The 17,721-nt window shown below is 37.9% G+C and overlaps 1 protein-coding gene across 8 annotated transcripts in view; it reads left to right on the top strand.

Annotated features, from left to right (window-relative positions):
- RICTOR (RPTOR independent companion of MTOR complex 2) overlaps positions 1 to 15,314 on the top strand; it is a 150,579-nt gene extending 135,265 nt beyond the window's left edge. For all 8 annotated transcript variants that reach the window (XM_062211685.1, XM_062211690.1, XM_062211687.1 and 5 more), the window contains 4 exons: positions 6,474 to 6,629; positions 7,279 to 7,402; positions 10,623 to 10,761; positions 10,889 to 15,314. In XM_062211685.1, the coding sequence (XP_062067669.1) occupies positions 6,474 to 6,629; positions 7,279 to 7,402; positions 10,623 to 10,761; positions 10,889 to 10,963 (494 nt within the window). In that variant the 3' untranslated portion in view covers positions 10,964 to 15,314. The remainder of the gene's footprint in view (positions 1 to 6,473; positions 6,630 to 7,278; positions 7,403 to 10,622; positions 10,762 to 10,888) is intronic.
- Positions 15,315 to 17,721: the final 2,407 nt, after the last annotated feature.

Genomic DNA, 17,721 nt, shown 5'->3' with positions numbered 1-17,721 from the left:
TTTTTTCATATATTTGTTGGCCATTTGTATTTCTTCTTTTGAGAACTATTGAAGTCCTTTGCCCATTTCTCAGTTGGATTGTTTGTTTTTTGTTGTTGAGTTTCTTTAGTTGCTGATATATTTCAGATATTAATCCTTTGTCAGGTGATTAGCAAATATTTTTTCCCATTCTGTTGGAAGTCTCTTCACTCTATTGATCATTTCCTTTGCTGTGCAGAAGCTTCTGTGTTTAATATAGTCTCATTTATTTTGTTTTGCTTTTGTTGTCTGTTCTTTGGGGGTCTTTTCCAAGAAGTCGTCCCCTACATCAGTGTCTTGAAGTGTTTCTGCTATGTTTTCTTCCAGCAGTTTTATAGTCTAAGGTCTTAAAATTAAGTATTTGATCCATTTTGAGTTCATTTTGTTATATGGTGAGAGGTAAGGAACTAATTTCATTCTTCTTCATACATACACCTGGTTTTCCTAGCACAACACTAACCTGCAACTTTACTGAATTGGTTTGTCAATTATAGCAGCTTTTTGGTGGAATGTTTAGGTTTTCCATGCATGACATCTTGTCATCCACAAAGATGGATAATTTGACTTCTTCTTTTCTAATTTTTGATACCCTTAAATATTTCTCCTCCCTAATTGCTCTTGCTAAAACTTACTGAATAAGAGTGGTGAAAGTACATATCCCTATCTTGTGAGGCGAAGTGCATTCAGTTTTTACCCATTCAGTATGATATTGGTTGTGGGTTTGTCATATAAAACCTTTATAATTTTAAGGAATATTCCTTATATTTCTTCTTTACCTAGTTTGTGGAGGTTTTTTTTTTTTTTTTTTTTTTTTTTTAATCATGAAGGGGTACTAAATCTTATCAAATGCTTTCTGTGCATCTATTGAGATGCCCATATAGTATTTGTTCTTCATTCTATTGATGTGATTTATGATGTTTATTGATTTGTGAGTGTTCAACCACCCTTGCATTCTTGGAATAAATCCCAGTTGATCATGATGCATGATCTTTTTGATATGGTTTTGGATTTGATTCACTATTATTTTGTCGAGAATCTTTGAATCTATGTTCATCAAGGATATAGGTCTATAGTTTTCTTCTTGTGTTGTGTCTTTGGTTTTTATATCAAAGTCATGCTGGCCTCATAAAAAGAGTTGCAGAATTCCATCCTGTTTCATATTTTGGAATAGTTTAAAGAGTATTGTAGTTACTTCCTCTTCGAATGTTTTATAGAATTCAGTAGAAAAGCCATCAGGTCCTGGTCTTTTCCTTGATGGAAGACTTTTGGTTATTGCTTCAACCTTATTGCTTGTTATGGATCTGATTAGATTGTATTTATCTTCTTGATTTGATATTGGCAGGTTATATGAATCCAGGAACTTATCCATTTCTTCAAGGTTTTCCAGTTTATTAGCATGAAGTTCTTCATGTAAGTTTCTTATGCTTCTTTGTATTTCAGTGGTGCCAGTTTTAACATCTCTTTTCTCTAATTTTATTTGAGTTTTTTCTTCTTTTCTTTGTTAGCCTGGCTAGAGATTTGTGTTTTTTTGTTTGTTTGTTTGTTTGTTTTTATCTTCTCAAAACACCAACATTTTGTTTTGTTACTCATTTGGGTTTTTTTTGTTTCAATTTCATTTATTTCAGCTCTGATCGTTATTATTTCTCACTTCCTGCTGTTTTGGGGGTTTGATTTATTCTTGTTTTTCTTTCAGGATGCGTTATTAGATCTTTGAGACATTTCTGTTTTTTAAATGTAAGCATTTAGTGCTGTAAACTTCTCTCTTATTACTGCTTTTTCTGTATTCCACAGGTTTTGATATGTTCTGTGTTTATTTGCATTTATTTCAAGAAATTTTTTTATTTCGTCAGAGATGTATTGACCATTCAGTAGCATGTTGTTTAAATTCCCAGTATTTATGAGTGTTCCACTATTCTTCTAGTTGTTGATTTCTAGTTTTATGCCCCCCCCCTTTTTTTTTTTAACTTATTTGAGTAAGAGTTAGAGACAAAGGTCTTCCTTCCGTTGGTTCACCCCCCAAATGGTTGCCACGGCAGGCGCACTGCGCCAATCCGTAGCCAGGAACCAGGTGCTTCCTCCTGGTCTCCCACGTGGGTGCAGGGGCCCAAGCACTTGGGCCATCCTCCACTGCCTTCCTGGGCCACAGCAGAGAGCTGGACCGGAAGAGAGCAACCAGAACTAGAACCCAGTGCCCATGTGGGATTCCAGGGCCGCAGCGGAGGATTAGCCAAGTGAGCCATGGGGCTGGCCCCCTTTATGGTCTTAGAAGATACATGGTGTGATTTGAATCTTTTCAAATTTGCTGAGACTTCATTTGTGGCATAACATGTGATCTATCCTAGAAAATATTCCATGTGCTGATGAGTAGAATGTGTATTCTGTAGCTGTTGGGTGAAATGTTCTTTAAATGTCTGTTAGGTCCATTTGCTTGATAGTATGTTTCAACTCCAAAGTATCTTTATTAATTTTTTGTCTGGATTTTTTTGTCTCATTGATTCTCATTGAAGTAACCCACTCTTACTGTATTAGAGTCTGTCTCTCCCTTTAGGTGTAATACTATTTTCTGTATACATCTGAGTGGTCTTGGGTGCATATATATTTGATTGTTATGTCTTTTTGCAGAATTGAAACTTTTTTCAAAATATAATGTCCTTCTTCTCTTTTTATAGTTTTTGATTTAAAATCTGTTTTGTCTGATACCGAGAAAGCTAGGCCTGCTGTTCTCTTTTGGTTTCCATTTGCCTGATACATCTTTTTCCAATCCTTCACTTTTAGTCTGTGTTTATCTTTGTGAAGTGTAAGCAGCACATACTGGGGTAATGGTTTTGTATCCATTCAGCCAACCCAAGTATTTTGTTTGATGAATTTGATCCATTTACATTCAGTGTTGGTATTGATAGATACGAACTAAGACCTGTCATTTTGTTGATTGGATAATGATTCTACCTGCTGTGTTAGTGAATTTGGTGGTGGTGTGTGTTTTCATGATGTTTATTTCTAATGCAGGATGCCCTTCAGAACTTCTTGGAAGGCTGATCTGGTGGTGGTGACTTTTCTCAGTTTTTTCTTATCTGGAAAATATTTCTCCTTCACTTTTAAAGAATAGATTCACTGGATATAATCTTGGTGGGAAGTTTTTTCTTTTAACACCTTGAATTTGTCATCCCACTTTTAGGTGTGTAGGGTTTCCACTGAGAAGTCTGATGTTAACCTAATTGGTTTTCCTTCATGTGTAACTTGATGCTTTTCTCTTACTGTCTTTAGGATTCTCTGGTTGTCTTTAACTTTTGACAATTTGATGACAGTATGCCTTGAAGACCTTTTTTGGTTGAGTCTGCTTGGAGTTTTTTGAGCTTCTTATATCTGGGTGTCTATGTCTCTTTAAAGAACTGAAAATTTTTTAACTATTTTACTTAGCAAGTTCTCAATGCCTTTTTCCTTTTCTCAGGAATATCTATAATGCAAATATTTGGTCATGTAATTATATCCCATATTCCACATAGACTTTCTTCATTCTTTTTAATTTTTTTCTTTATTTTTGTCTGTTTGGGCTAATTCAGATTCTTGTCCTCAAAAATTTTCTCCTCCACTTGCCCTAATCTGCTACTAAAGCTCTCCATCGTATTGGTTATTTCACTGATTGGAGATTTAATCTCTGAAATTTCTATTTGGTTCTTCTTAATGAGTTCTGTCTCCTTATTAATAGTTCCACTCATGTCACTCATTGATCATTCCTTTAGTCTGTGTTCTCTTATATCTCGTTGAGTTTCCTGCAATCATTATTTTGAATTCTATATCTGTCATTTCCTAGGTTTTCTTCAGTTCAGGGTCTAATTTTAGGGGAGTATTGTCTTCTTTTTGAGGTGTCATGCTGCCTTGCTTCTTCTCGTCTCCTGTGTCCCTACGTTGGTGTCTGTACATTGGGTGTATTCATCCCTTCTTTATGGTGTAGCTTTCATTGTGAAAGAGTTTATGGTTTAACTGGAATGCAGGGTATCAGTTGGCTTGTTGCTTTGGATTTGGTTCTAGGTGAGCCCAGGAATGTGGTCTCTGAGTGGTTTCTTTTGTCTTAATCAATGTTAGCTGTATCTGTGGACTAATCTGCTGCGGTTCATGGGGATAGAAGTATGGTTTTGAGGGTTTCCTTGAGTGTTTAGTCCACAGAGAGTTCAGTTTCAGTCTCCCCAGTGAATGTGATAGCCAGGGCCTTATTCTTGGAGCTGAGGGAGACAGGTGTGACTGCCCCTTGTCTTACTGGCAAGCCTGAATGATGCTACTAGGAAATGTAGAACCAGTTTTGTGACTCTGTATATAGATGGATCCTTAGGTCCTGCTAGGAGAGTCCAGCCGGTGCTGTGGCTTATATGCTGGGACGAGGGGATGTGATCTGAACCCTGCTCCAGTTTTGTAGGGTTACTACAAGGTGTACAGGAGATTTTACTCTGGAGGGTATGAGTCCAGGGATGTGGAATGCAGATAGGTTCTTCCCTACGTCTACCGGGTAGATTCCAGTGGCACTGAGAAATTTTGACCAAATTGTTGCAGTCCTGGTGTTGAAGGGTGTAGTGGTGTCATTGCCCAGATCACCCAGGATGCGAGTGGATTTTTTATGGGCTGCTTCTGCTGTTAGCCCCCAGAAGCTAAGGTAAATCCCTCTTGCTTACATAGAGTGAGTGAGTGTAGCTCCAGGGCTAACGCCCAGAAACTCCCACAGTTGAAGGAAGGGGAGATCTGTCCTGTGCCCTACACGTTGCCCTGCCCATGATGCTGGTAGAACAGAAGCATGTTGTGCGACTTGCTGCTGAGGATGGTGCTCTACAGGAGTTGGCAAGGGGTGGAGACCAAGGCAGCTTCCCTGCTCCAAGTCAACTCTCAGGCTGAAGTCAAAGTCAGTGGGTGACTGTGGAATTCCCCCTCAGCTAAAACAGCGGGCAGCAGAGCATATGGCAATTTCTTAAGGTGGTAAGATGGCAGTCTCAGCTGGCAGCTAGCTGCACTGTGTGGCTGGCTGCCGTGATGTCTCTGTCCGCAAACCTTAAATTTGAAAATATGAACTGGTCTGAATATTTGGTTAAAATCTCACTCTATCCTACAAGGTTATAAATCATTCCTTCTCCTCGCTGTCTCAGTTAACAGATTGACAGTCATGGTACCGCAGTGCTAATTCTCAATAATATTACTTCAAAGCATTGGAGTAGTGATGGTGTCATTTTATTACAGCAGATAATTATAATTGAATTTTTATTATTGTGAGACTCTTAACTGATTTATAATTTAAGCTTTGTTATGGTTGAAAATCATAGTATACATAGGGTTTAGTATTAGCTGCAGATTCAGGTATCCACTGGAGAAATTGGATATATCGCCTATGGATAAGGGAGGTTAACTTGTACATCTTTCATTCTCAAATCTTATTCGAATAGTTTTATTTTAAAAATCAGTGTATACTATATTAACTTATAATTTAAGTAACACTTTTAAGTGCATGACAGAAACATAATTTCCTTAAACACCAAAGTTTTACAACTATACTAAATTTATTCATCTCCTTTTCCATGGAAGTGAAACATTTTCTGTTTAATATAATAGTAATCTTAGGAAGTGCTTGCAAGTGAGATGAGATAGTGATTTCTGTATTGTGGAAACTAAGACAGGGAGAGTTGTATTTTTTGTGTAACTTTCTGTACTTTAAAAAAAAAAAAAATTTAGTTGTTTTCTCTACCCTGACAACATTAACTAATTTCCAGCTTCTTAAAGCACTAAGGTAATATGATTTTATATATTGCCCAGTGTTACTTTCTAGAAGGATAACCAAAGATTTCCATGTATTATAATCGTGTTTGTGGCCAGCAAAGTTTTAAAGCAAAAAACAGCATTGAACAGCATTGAACATTGACTTCAAAACCCTATATAGGCGTACCATGGTGATTCATAAGTGGTATAATATATTGAATTCTGAGGAACAAACTGAGCTTTAGATAAGGTGAGGATTCTTACATTGGTAATAATTAAGTAGAAGAAGAACAATACGTAGAATATATATTCCAACATTACACCCAGAATGAAAATGGAAAACTGTCTGAAATGATGCATGATGGCATTTACAAATGGAGTGAGGTACTTGGGTGGTGGGGGTAGGAGGGATGGAAGAGGAGGAGGTAGGTAACAAGGGACCTTCAATTTTACCTCTATATACATCTGTATTAGAAATTTTAGAACAATTACATGTTTCTATATTGTTTTTGTTACTTAGGAAAATAAAGTTTCATTTGTAAATATCTTTAGAATTAGAGTTCACTATTTCAGCATTCTTTGAATAGTCTACATTTACTTTGAAAAATCTTATCATGGGAAATAATTGTTGAAAACCAAAACAGCATCATCTCTTTTAGAGTATGCAGGAATTATGATGCTTTAACTGAAATAACTATATATATATATATTTTTTCTTTCAGACCTTCAAGATATTCCATATTCTGATTGGTGTGAGCAAACGATCCATAATCCCTTAGAAGTGGTTCCTTCTAAGTTTTCAGGCATTTCTGGATGCAGTGATGGGGTATCTCAAGAAGGCTCAGCTAGCAGCACCAAAAGCACAGAATTACTGCTAGGTGAGTTCACATTCAGTTCCAGGAAACTTTAATAAAACTATACTACTTCCTTTTGGTTTTTCATAAATACCGTATTTTAAAATTAGAACTATGGCAAATAAATTTTAGTGAAGCAGTTTTGCATTTGTGTCAACCACTGATAAATGTACCTCTTAACTACCTGCTTTTATTAGAAACTTTGTCTCACAAAATTAAGAATATCATATGCAGTTGCTGTCAGTTTTATTTATTTTTTAAGATTTTACTTATTTGAGATGTAGAGTTACAGACAGTGATAGGGAGAGAAGCAAGAAAGGTCTTCCATCCGCTGGTTTACTCCCCAAATGGCCACAATGGCCAGAGCTGAGCCAATCCAAAGCCAGGAGCTTCTTCCAGGTCACCTACGTGGGTGCAGGGGCCCAAGCACTTGGGCCCTCTTCTACTGCTTTCCCAGGCTACAGCAGAGAGCTGGATCAGAAGAAGAGCAGCCAGGACTAGAACCAGCCCCGCTATGGGATGCTGGCACCACAGGCTGAGGACTTACCTTCTGCACTACAGCACCGGCCCCCAGTTTTAGATCTTTAGGTGACGTTTTAAAAATAAATTCCATGAGTTAGAATCATTTTGTATGGTGATATAAATATTTAACTTCTGACTGAATTCTTTGCAGGTGTTAAAACAATTCCAGATGATACACCAATGTGCCGTATACTCCTTCGCAAAGAAGTTCTAAGATTAGTCATTAATTTGAGTAGCTCGGTTTCAACTAAATGTCATGAAACTGGACTTTTAACGTGAGTAAACTATGTGCCTGAATATTATTTGCTTATTTTGCTTTTTCAGGGTGAGAAAATCTCTTTAGGGTGAAATATCTCAGAAGTTAGAGTAACTTTTGTCAGTATTTCTTTTTTGACAGGCAGAGTGGACAGTGAGAGAGAGACAAAGAGAAAGGTCTTCCTTTTGCCATTGGTTCACCCTCCAATGGCCGCCGCAGTAGGCGCGCTGCGGCCGGCGCACCGCGCTGATCTGATGGCAGGAGCCAGGTGCTTCTCCTGGTCTCCCATGGGGTGCAGGACCCAAGGACTTGGGCCATCCTCCACTGCACTCCCTGGCCATAGCAGAGAGCTGGCCTGGAAGAGGGGCAACCGGGACAGGATCGGTGCCCCGACCAGGACTAGAACCCAGTGTGCCGGCGCCGCAAGGCGGAGGATTAGCCTAGTGCGGCGCCAGCTTTTTGTCAGTATTTCTAAGCTGCATTGCATATCGGTGTGAGGCTGGATTTTTGTTACATCTGTTCTTCAACCAAAGCAACACATGGCATCAGATTTGAATGTAATAGTAGGTATGAGAGTCTAGCTATTTTCTGTAAACTAGACTTTTAGAGAGATCTGCAAAAAGTGTTTTACAGTTTTTTTTGGTTGTAGGAAACAGTTATCTTTCGTTAAAATATATTATCTATGTTACCATAAAATGAGTTTATTTTTTAATGAGTTAATATTTTTAAAAGTTCACAATTTAATTTTTAATAAAATAATTATTAATTTCCATAACACACACATAATAGGCTTTTGGGAGTCTTTGATAATTTTTGAGAAAACTACGTCCTGAGACCAAAAGGTTTGAGGATAGCATGTTATAACACCAATGACTGCCTTGGATTGTTTTCTTTTTCAGTTTTCACCTAAAAGTTGCAGATTTTTCATTGTTTTTCTAAACCACAGAATAAAATAAAATTCATACTGAATATGTAGCATCTTTATTTGTACTGTTTAAAGTAGTGGTTCTCAAAGGAAATGAACCTCACAATCTCCTATAGGACTTTTAAAGTATGATGCAGGTACCAGAGTTCTACTGCAAACTTGTGCTGAAGCCATAAGAACAAGGCTTTTAGCTGTGTAGCCTTCATACTCCTCCTTACCACCTCTGTTGACTCTGATATGCTTCTTAGCCAAAAGTCACTATCTGAAGTTACAGAAGGTAAAAGACAGCCCAGCCAAGGATATATATATATCTAGATATATATATATATATCTATAGATATAGATACATATAAAAAGATTTATTTATTTGAGAGGAGAGACAGAGGTCTGGCATCTGGCTGGTTCACTCCTCAAATGGCCGCAACGGCCAGAGCTGGGACAATCTCAGGTCAGGAGTTAAGAGTTTCTTCCTGGTCCTCATATGGTTGCAGAGTCCCAAGCAATTGGACCATCTTTCACTGCTTTCCCAAGTGTATTAGCAGGGAGCTGGATCAGAAGTGGAGGAGCTATAACCAGCACCCATATGAGATGCTGGTGCTGCAGGCAGAAGCTTAACCTATGAAGTCATAGCTCCGGCCCTTCAGCCAAGGATGTTAATAACCTTAGTATAACCTTAAAAATACATCTATATTGACCGGCACCACAGCTCACTTGGCTAATCCTCCGCCTGCGGCACTGGCACCCCGGGTTTCTCTCTGTCTCTCTCTCTAGTCCCGGTTGGGGTGCCGGATTTTGTCCCGGTTGCTCCTCTTCCTGTCCAGCTCTCTGCTGTGGCCCGGGAAGGCAGTGGAGGATGGCCCAAGTGCTTGGGCCCTGCACTCACATGGGAGACCAGGAGGAGGCACCTGGCTTCTGGCTTCGGATCGGCGCAGTGCGCCGGCCGTAGTGGCCATTTTGGGGGTGAACCAATGGATGGAAGACCTTTCTCTCTGTCTCTCTCTCTCACTGTCTAACTCTGCCTGTCAAAAAAAAAAAAAATCTATTTTAAAACTTAATCTTGGGCTGGCGCTGTAGCTCAATAGGCTAGTCCTCCGCCTGCAGCGCCGGCACACTGGGTTCTAGTCCCGGTCGGGGTGCCGGATTCTGTCCCGGTTGCTCCTCTTCCTGTCCAGCTCTCTGCTGTGGCCCGGGAAGGCAGTGGAGGATGGCCCAAGTCCTTGGGCCCTGCACCCGTATAGTAGACCAGGAGAAGCACCTGGCTCCTGGCTTCAGATCAGTGCAGTGCGCTGGCCGCAGCAGCCATTGGGGGGTAAACCAATGGAAAAGGAAGACCTTTCTCTCTCTCTCTCTCACTGTCCACTCTGTCAAAAAAAAAAAAAAAAAAAAAAAAAAAAAAAAAAAAACCTTAATCTTGAAAATATCGGAGTCATCTTTTTTTGTTTTTAAAGATTTTATTTTATTTATTTGAGAGGTAGAGTTATAGACAATGAGAGAGAGACAGAGAGAGAGGTCTTCCTTCCATTGGTTCACTCCCCAAATGGCCACAATAGCCAGAACAATGCCAATCCAAAGCGAGGAGCCAGGAGCTTCTCCCTGGTCTTCCATGTGGGTTCAGGGGCCCAAGCACTTGGGCCATCTTCTGCTGCTTTCCCAAGCCACAGCAGAGAGATGGATTGGAATAGAAGCAGCCAGGACTAGAACTGGTGCCCATATGGGATGCTGATGTCACAGGTGGAGGATTAACTTACTGTGCCACAGTGCCGGCCTTATGAGTCATCTTAAACTGATAAGCTTTACAGTTTCTAAAGTCAGCAAAAAGAATATTTCTGGGGGCCAGTGTTGTGGCATAGCTGGTACAGCCGCCACCTACAACACTGGCATCCTATATGGGCACACCGGTTGGAGACCAGCCACTCTACTTTCTATCCAGCTCCCTGCTAATGCACCTGGGAAAACAGTGGAGGATGGCTCAAGTGATTGGGCCCCTTTGGTCTGAGCCAGCCCTGGCCGTTGCGCAAGATCTCTTTCTCTCTCTCTAACTACCTTTTTATCTCTAACTACCTTTCAAATAAATCTTTAAAACAAATACATATATTCTGACTTCACAAGACTATCAAGTTTTGATTAAAAAATATTTAGAATATCTAAGTGTGCCATAAGAGAATTTATTTTGTATTCTTAAGTTGTCATCTCAAATATGCCATGTAATCAAAAATTGGAGGAAAAACTACCTTAAAAGTGATACTTTGGAGGAAAAATTAGCAAATCATGTTGACAGTTTTCAATTACATCATAGTCTTATATTCCATTTTAGAATTAAGGAGAAATATCCTCAGACATTTGATGACATATGCCTTTACTCTGAAGTTTCCCATTTGCTGTCACACTGCACATTTAGACTTCCATGTCGGAGGTTCATACAAGAATTATTTCAAGATGTACAGTTTTTACAGGTAAGTAGAATTTGTACTTCTATAATTTGTCTTCCAAGAATATTTGAATTAAGTTAAAAGAGAGATTATATCTGTATTACATACTATTATCATAAAAGTCATTAACTGTTGGCCACGTCTTTGCCAGATGCATGAAGAAGCAGAGGCTGTGTTGGCAACACCACCAAAGCAACCTGTACTTGATACATCTGCTGAATCCTGACCTCATATTTATGATGTATATAGCTATTTACTATATATATTCATATTTGTGGATTTCTTAAAAGCCTCAGAAAATACTGACTGGGCAGCAAAGACAGGAGTATCTTCTGTGTACTGTTCCAGCAATTACTGGTACATGAACAGTTGGAACTGCTGACATCCTTAACCAAAACAACTTCCTTTTTTCCTCTGTTGAGCCCTTTGCGGGGCTTATGATCCATTACTAGTTTTACTAGTTTCAGTTACCATTGTATGCAAGAGCCAAGCACTGAATACCTACACAGGTTTTCTAATTTTCCATTTTAAAAATAAAACAGTGGAACAATGATAGGATATGCAGAAGCACCCTTCACACAGTTGTTTCTGAATTCTTTTCTTAGAATAAATTTAAAGATGCCTTGTTTGTTAACTAATTCGAGGAAACCAGGGATCAGTGTCTTTGAGGCTGCATCCTGTTACTACAATGGGGTGTGCTACAACTGCCGGTATTAAAAGGGGGAACTTTGGCCCTTCCCATTTTCCTTAAGGTTTGTAACACTACTTCCGAGGTTTGCAACCTCAGAGTTAAAGAAGAGCCGCAACAACCCGGGACATATAAGTTATTTTTCTGTTATTACACTTCCATGAAGATTCTTACTTGTTTTCTGTCTTTTCAGTTGGTTGCAGTGTGTTTTTATAGGCTATTTGAACCAATTGAGGTTTTTCACTACAGTTCCTGACTGAAATCAGAAAATCATTTTATAATTGAATTAAAATATTCCCCACTCATAGAACACGTATTTTCAGTGGACTTCCGTTTTCATCAACTTCCCAGGTCATCATTTTAAATGGGAACTTGAACATGCACTATTTATTCATTTAGACCTAAAGCAAAAGAAAGCATTAAATACACTCTGGATCTTCTGAGAAAGAGATAAGTTAGCTTACAATGTACACATTCCATGGGAAAAGAAGAGCCATATTTCTTTTTTAAAAAATCATTAATGGGATATGTCATTAAGATTAAAAATTGTAGTGAAAAGCCTTAAGTACCAAATTCTAAAGCAGCAGTAACTTAATGTTTATATCAGTGTTCTTGTTTTGCACAAGCTAAATGCAGTGATAGGTGAGTTTATGAGTACAATAGTTGCCTTTATCACATTTGTGAAGTTATTAAGTTGATGAGGGCAAGGTTTTGTTTAATTTGTATATGTATAAAGATACCTGGAAATCTTTACAGGAATTAAACATATATGCAAATTTGTATATAAAATAGCATGGCCATCATCATTAGAATGCTTGTAAATGAATGGAGTATCTTTTTGAGATCTCTATATATGTAAGTAAAAATAGAAAAAAATCCAGCTGGGCTGATCAGGACCCTTTTGAAATTGATTTGTGTATACCGTTTTACAAGTATGCATCAGCCTTGCCACAGTCATGGGTCACTGTTTTCCCACGTTACAGACAGATCCTTTTTGTAATGGGCTTGTTCTTTGAGATCTCTGTGAATCACCTGTGAAACTTAAAAGCAAAACAAAACAAAAAGAAACAAAAAAAATCCAACAGAGATACTCTTTTGTTTCTTAATTTCCTGGCACTGAAAATTCCATTTGGGATGATGAATTTCGTCTCACTTCCTAACACCTCTTTGACTGCACTTCAGTGAATTGTTCTTATGTGCACTGTGTAGCAACTTACATTATAAACAAAAGCAGATAAGGGCTGTAAGCTGCTGCCTATGTTAAAAAGCAGTTCTTCAGATTTTCTCTCACAAAATCCAATGAAGATAAAATAATTTTTTAACTTTTATCACTGAACCCAAGTGTTTAAGTGTCAACAGTACTTCTAAGAACGTTGCCTGTCATGTTGGTCTTTGGTCTTGGATAATTAAACTGCCTTTCCAGAGAACCAAATGTCAGAAATACTAGACCAAATAGTGGTTACAAACTCCAAAGGAAGTAATGTAGTAGTCTTATTCATAAATAAGATTAACATATTTTAGACATTCATTTTAAACACTACCTCAGTTAATATAGAGTATAAAAAAATCTGTGGTTTAATCCTTCAAAAGTTAACGGTAATTCCTTTTTGTTAACGTACACACAGCCATCCCCATTCCTGGGACCCTTCCTTCCCCTCCATCATTCATCCTGAAATTAAGGCTTAATTATAAGTATTAGGCTGAACAGTTTTTTTGGACTGTTATTTTGAAAGACGTGTTATGTATGTATCTTCATATCTGCTTATATAGCACTTACTTTGGGGAAATAGAGCTTTGTGGTTACCAGTATAGTAAGGAAAAAGTGTCTACACTTAACATTTATAGTGCTATTTGGTTTATCCATGATTTCACTGACAGGTCTAATACGTTTGCTTCGAGTACTTGTTTGTTTAAAAGTAGACTTTTATGATGAAAAATACATGCAGTGCCAAGTAATTAACTTAGATGTTTAAAAATATTATAGTGGAAAAGATTAGGAATGGTGTCAGTGGCAATAGAAATAATGGAGAAAATCATCTATAAATAATAGATATTATGAGATTATAGAATACCAAAATAATGTCAGTAGTTTTTCACTGTTTTAGAATTAATCTTAGTCCATATAAATTTGTAATATTGCTAATTTTGGATAATTTGAAGGAGTTTGGGCAGTTGTACTGGTTGTAAACTGTGAATTTCTAATTGTCAAGTAAGTTTTCATTTCTAATTTCTAATTCAGTTTTGTTTCTTGCAAAACAGATTTCAGCTTCAAAAACTAAGTAAATATAAATATAGAAATTGGAAATTTAATATTTATAACTAAATATGATCTAAAATTTCTTATGCTTTTATTTTCTGTTTATGCTTAGGTAGATTTGAGTAGGGGAGAAAATCTATTCCCTCATAATTAAATTTTTCTAATAAAGGTTAGTAGCATAAGGACTTTCTGTAAAACACTGACATTAAAAGAGGCTCTTTGGAAGTGTACACATTATTGTAACAACACAGTAATGCTTGTAGATTCCTTTTGAAATCATGGCTTTAGTCATTTCTAGCTCTTTTCTCTAGAGCTTGAGATCATTAAAGCTGAGTCTTACAGGGCATGTCACAAAGGCCCAGTGTTCAGTAGCAAGATGTCGATGCAATTTGTTTAGATTTACCTACTGCTATTTATATAAAATTTTATTTCATTCCATTCAGAGGATGCCTTGTATCCCCATGTTAAAGCACAGATCATTAAGCAATAAAAACCAAATTGTTATTCAAATTATGACTGCAGCTATTTTTGCATGGTAAGAGTGAGGTGCTAATTTTGTGTGAGGTGAATTTTGTAAACTACTTTGGGAAGTGTTCTTTGGAAGTAAGGTTTTATTCCCCTGTAGTCCTGTGCTTCCAGTTTTGTCTCAAATTCATGATCCATGAAAACATGAGAGAGAAGAGAAATGAAAAATTTTTATGAGAAAAGCTGTTTGGAATGAACAGACATGTCAGATTTTCCAAAACTTAAGACAGATCTCTCTCTTCTTCATATTTACAAAATACCTTGTTACCGTTTTAATTTTCAAGAGTGTTGCTGCAGTGAGAGTTTTGTTACAGAGCATACCCATGAGATTAATAGCAGTACTTTATCAAAGAACATTGAAATCTGAGAATTTTTCTAGAAGTGTTCTTCCTTTTCCTTCATGCTAGGTTTATTTGACTCACAGAATGTAGATGTTTCCCCCCAGTGAAGTATTTTTGTAATGTAGGTGGATAGCTATGCCACAGCATGCATAAATTGCACATTTTGTTTGACTTTCTTTATAAAATATTTAATTTGAGAAACATAATTTATGCCAAAAAAAGCAAACCTTACAATTTTGCCATTTAACTAGGTTGATTTAGCACAAACTACAAAGTCGTGAGGGCAGAGAGGGAGAGTGAAAGAACTTTTATAGATAATTGTTGTGTAATGTTCCATTACTGGCCTGTCAGAAACCCTAAAGCTGCATTGTAAAACAATGGTGTAAATTACTTAGGAAAGGTGGTAAGGGATTGTGAAAAAAAAATCTCAGACTTACTCTCTAACCACAGGATTTTCTTTTTTATTTAGTAATACGCTGCTACATATTTGGAGGTTCTGGTGTTTGTAGGTCACTGAACAGACATTGAGATCTGATTTATATTGTATAACTGTAACATAGAAAGAAAAAGTATTTATATATTTTCCGTAAGAATATTTCATTGAGTTGTGTATAATTTAAATAAGATTTGTCCCCAGATGGTTTTGCTCATCTTGATTTTTTTGTTGTGGTTTTCATTGTTTTTGTATAATGTGTACAGTTTATGTCAAGGGCATTAAAAAGCCTCCTGAAGCATAATCTTATCAAAGGGATACATTGTTAATAAAATGTACTTAAAATTCTTAAACTTGTGTTGTTTTATTTGAAAACTTAACCTGTATTCATATGGCCTTAAGTTGAATCATGTAAAGCTTTTGTAATACATGTGACTCCCTGGAAAAGTGAATTTTATTTAGTTGCCACAGGCTCACAGGCTGGTTCAGTAACAACCTGAGTAGCTTTTTTCCAAATGCTCGGACTTTCTCAGTTATCATAATTTAATCATCTTTTTTAAAGGCATCTTTTGCTTTTCATTTTGAATCTCAAGTCATCATTATAAACGGGGATGAGAAATGAATCTATATTTAGATACAACAGCTGTGAATTTGAGGTAGAGTGAATCATACATAATGAGAGATGATGTGACAGTAGTGACTTCTTTGGAAGGTATTTTGATCGAATGCATAAACTGGTCTGATCAGTGAGGCTGACAGATAGCCACCTAGTGGCTAGAAAAAAAATACCACAGGGGAAATGATAATTCTGGAGAATAAAATTTGATGTTTTTAAAGCTATGGTCTGTTACAGTTAAAAAATATATGGTAAAAACAAATGGTTCACCTTCAGAAATAGATTTCTCGCAGACACTTTGACTTCTAAGTACATTTCTTTGTCATTTTCCCCATTACCTTTCACTATATGTCATTGAAACATGTAGTTGACCCCCCACATACACTCTAAAGCATAGTTGCTGTCATGCTGCTGATCTCTGAAAAAAGTGATTTAGCTGAACTTTTAAAAGCTGCTTTCATTTTTAAAACTTTCACATAGGAAAATAAGAGGTTGGTGGTGTGGCACAGTGGGTTAGGCTGTCACTTGGGTCACCTTTATCACATATTGGAGTGCCTGGGATTGGGTCCTAGCCCTGCTTCTGATCCAACTTCCTGTTAATGACCATCCTAGGAAGCAGCAGATATTCTCAAATATTTGGGCCTCTGCCACCCTTGTGGAAGACCCAGATGGGATCCCTGGCTCCTGGTTTCAGCCTGGTCCAGCCCCACCTGTTGTGGTCGTTTGGGGGAATGAACTAGAAGAAGGAAGATACCTCTCTCATGCTGCCTTTCAAATAACTAAAACTTAAATATATATATATATATATATACACACACACTAGGTATTCTGTATTGATTTTAACAAAATGTCAAACCATTTCTTTAATGTTTTTCTTAGAGGACTGAGACTACATATGCTTAGTCCTTCAAACTTTGCTATGTTGTAGACGTCCTTTATAAAAATTTATTTGAAAAGCACAGAGGGAAATAAAGATCTTCCATCTGCTGGTTCACACCACAGATGCCTGCAACAGCCAGAGCTGGGCCAGATCAGAGCCAAGAGCCAGGAATTTCATCTGGATCTCTCACATAGGTGGCAGGGTCCCAGGTATTTACGTTATTATCTGCTTCCTCCCAGGATGTGTATTAACAGGAAGCTGGATTGGAAATGGAGATGCAGGTATCCCAAGCAGCATTCTAACCGTTGCCCCCAGTACCTGTCCTAGACAGCATTTTACTGCCAATTCTGAAGACTATTTTGTTATACTTCTTGCAGGACTTTGGAAGTATACGTTATGCACAGTGTTTTTAACATACTTTGTAAATTCTTTGAGATGAAAGCCAGCTAAGCTTGTAACAGAGCCGTTTTTAAACATAATAATTACTATTTATTTGAAAGGCAAAGTTGCAGAGGCAGAGAGAGAGAGAGGTCTTCCATCTGCTGGTTCACTCCCCAGATGGCCTCGACAGCCAGAGCTGCGCCGATCCGAAGCCAGGAGCTTCTTCTGGATCTCCCACACTGGGGCCCAAGGACTTGGGCCATCTTCCACTGCTTCCCCGGGCCATCGCAGAAAGTTATACTGGGAGTGGAGCAGCCGGGACACAAACAGATGTCCCTATGGGATGCCAGCACTGCAGCCAGTGGCTTCACCCACTATACCACAGCACCGGCCCCCAACAGAGCTTTTAAGAGATGTTAAATTGTCAGCAATTTAATTCTAATATACCTTTTAGTAGATAATTAGGCTGATTGTAACTAGGATGGGTTAGATGTGAGGATGCAGGCATTTTCAGCAGGTCTGTTACTGCTGTGTAACTGGGTCCCTGCTCCCAGCCTGAACCCACAAGGAACCATGCACATTGCTGACAGCTGCTCTGTAGCCTGGTTCTATGGATTTTATAGGCAATTCCAGTGCTGCCCACCACCACAGTAGCCTGTTACTGGTTTGGTTTTACATGGAATTCTTCTTGGCTAGGTTTTAAAATGAATTGCTTCAAAATAACCTAAGGGATAGAGGGCAAATAGGGGTGTAGGGTGTGAATGTCACTGAAACAGCCATGGATAGGGACCATGGGAACCAATGTTACGTAAGGGTTCACTCAACTATTCTGTTATGTACACTTGTAATTCTCTGTGATGCAA

Source organism: Lepus europaeus, chromosome 15 (genome assembly GCF_033115175.1).
Source record: "Lepus europaeus isolate LE1 chromosome 15, mLepTim1.pri, whole genome shotgun sequence".
Lineage (NCBI taxonomy): Eukaryota > Metazoa > Chordata > Mammalia > Lagomorpha > Leporidae > Lepus > Lepus europaeus.
This window is presented reverse-complemented; position numbering and strand designations above follow the sequence as displayed.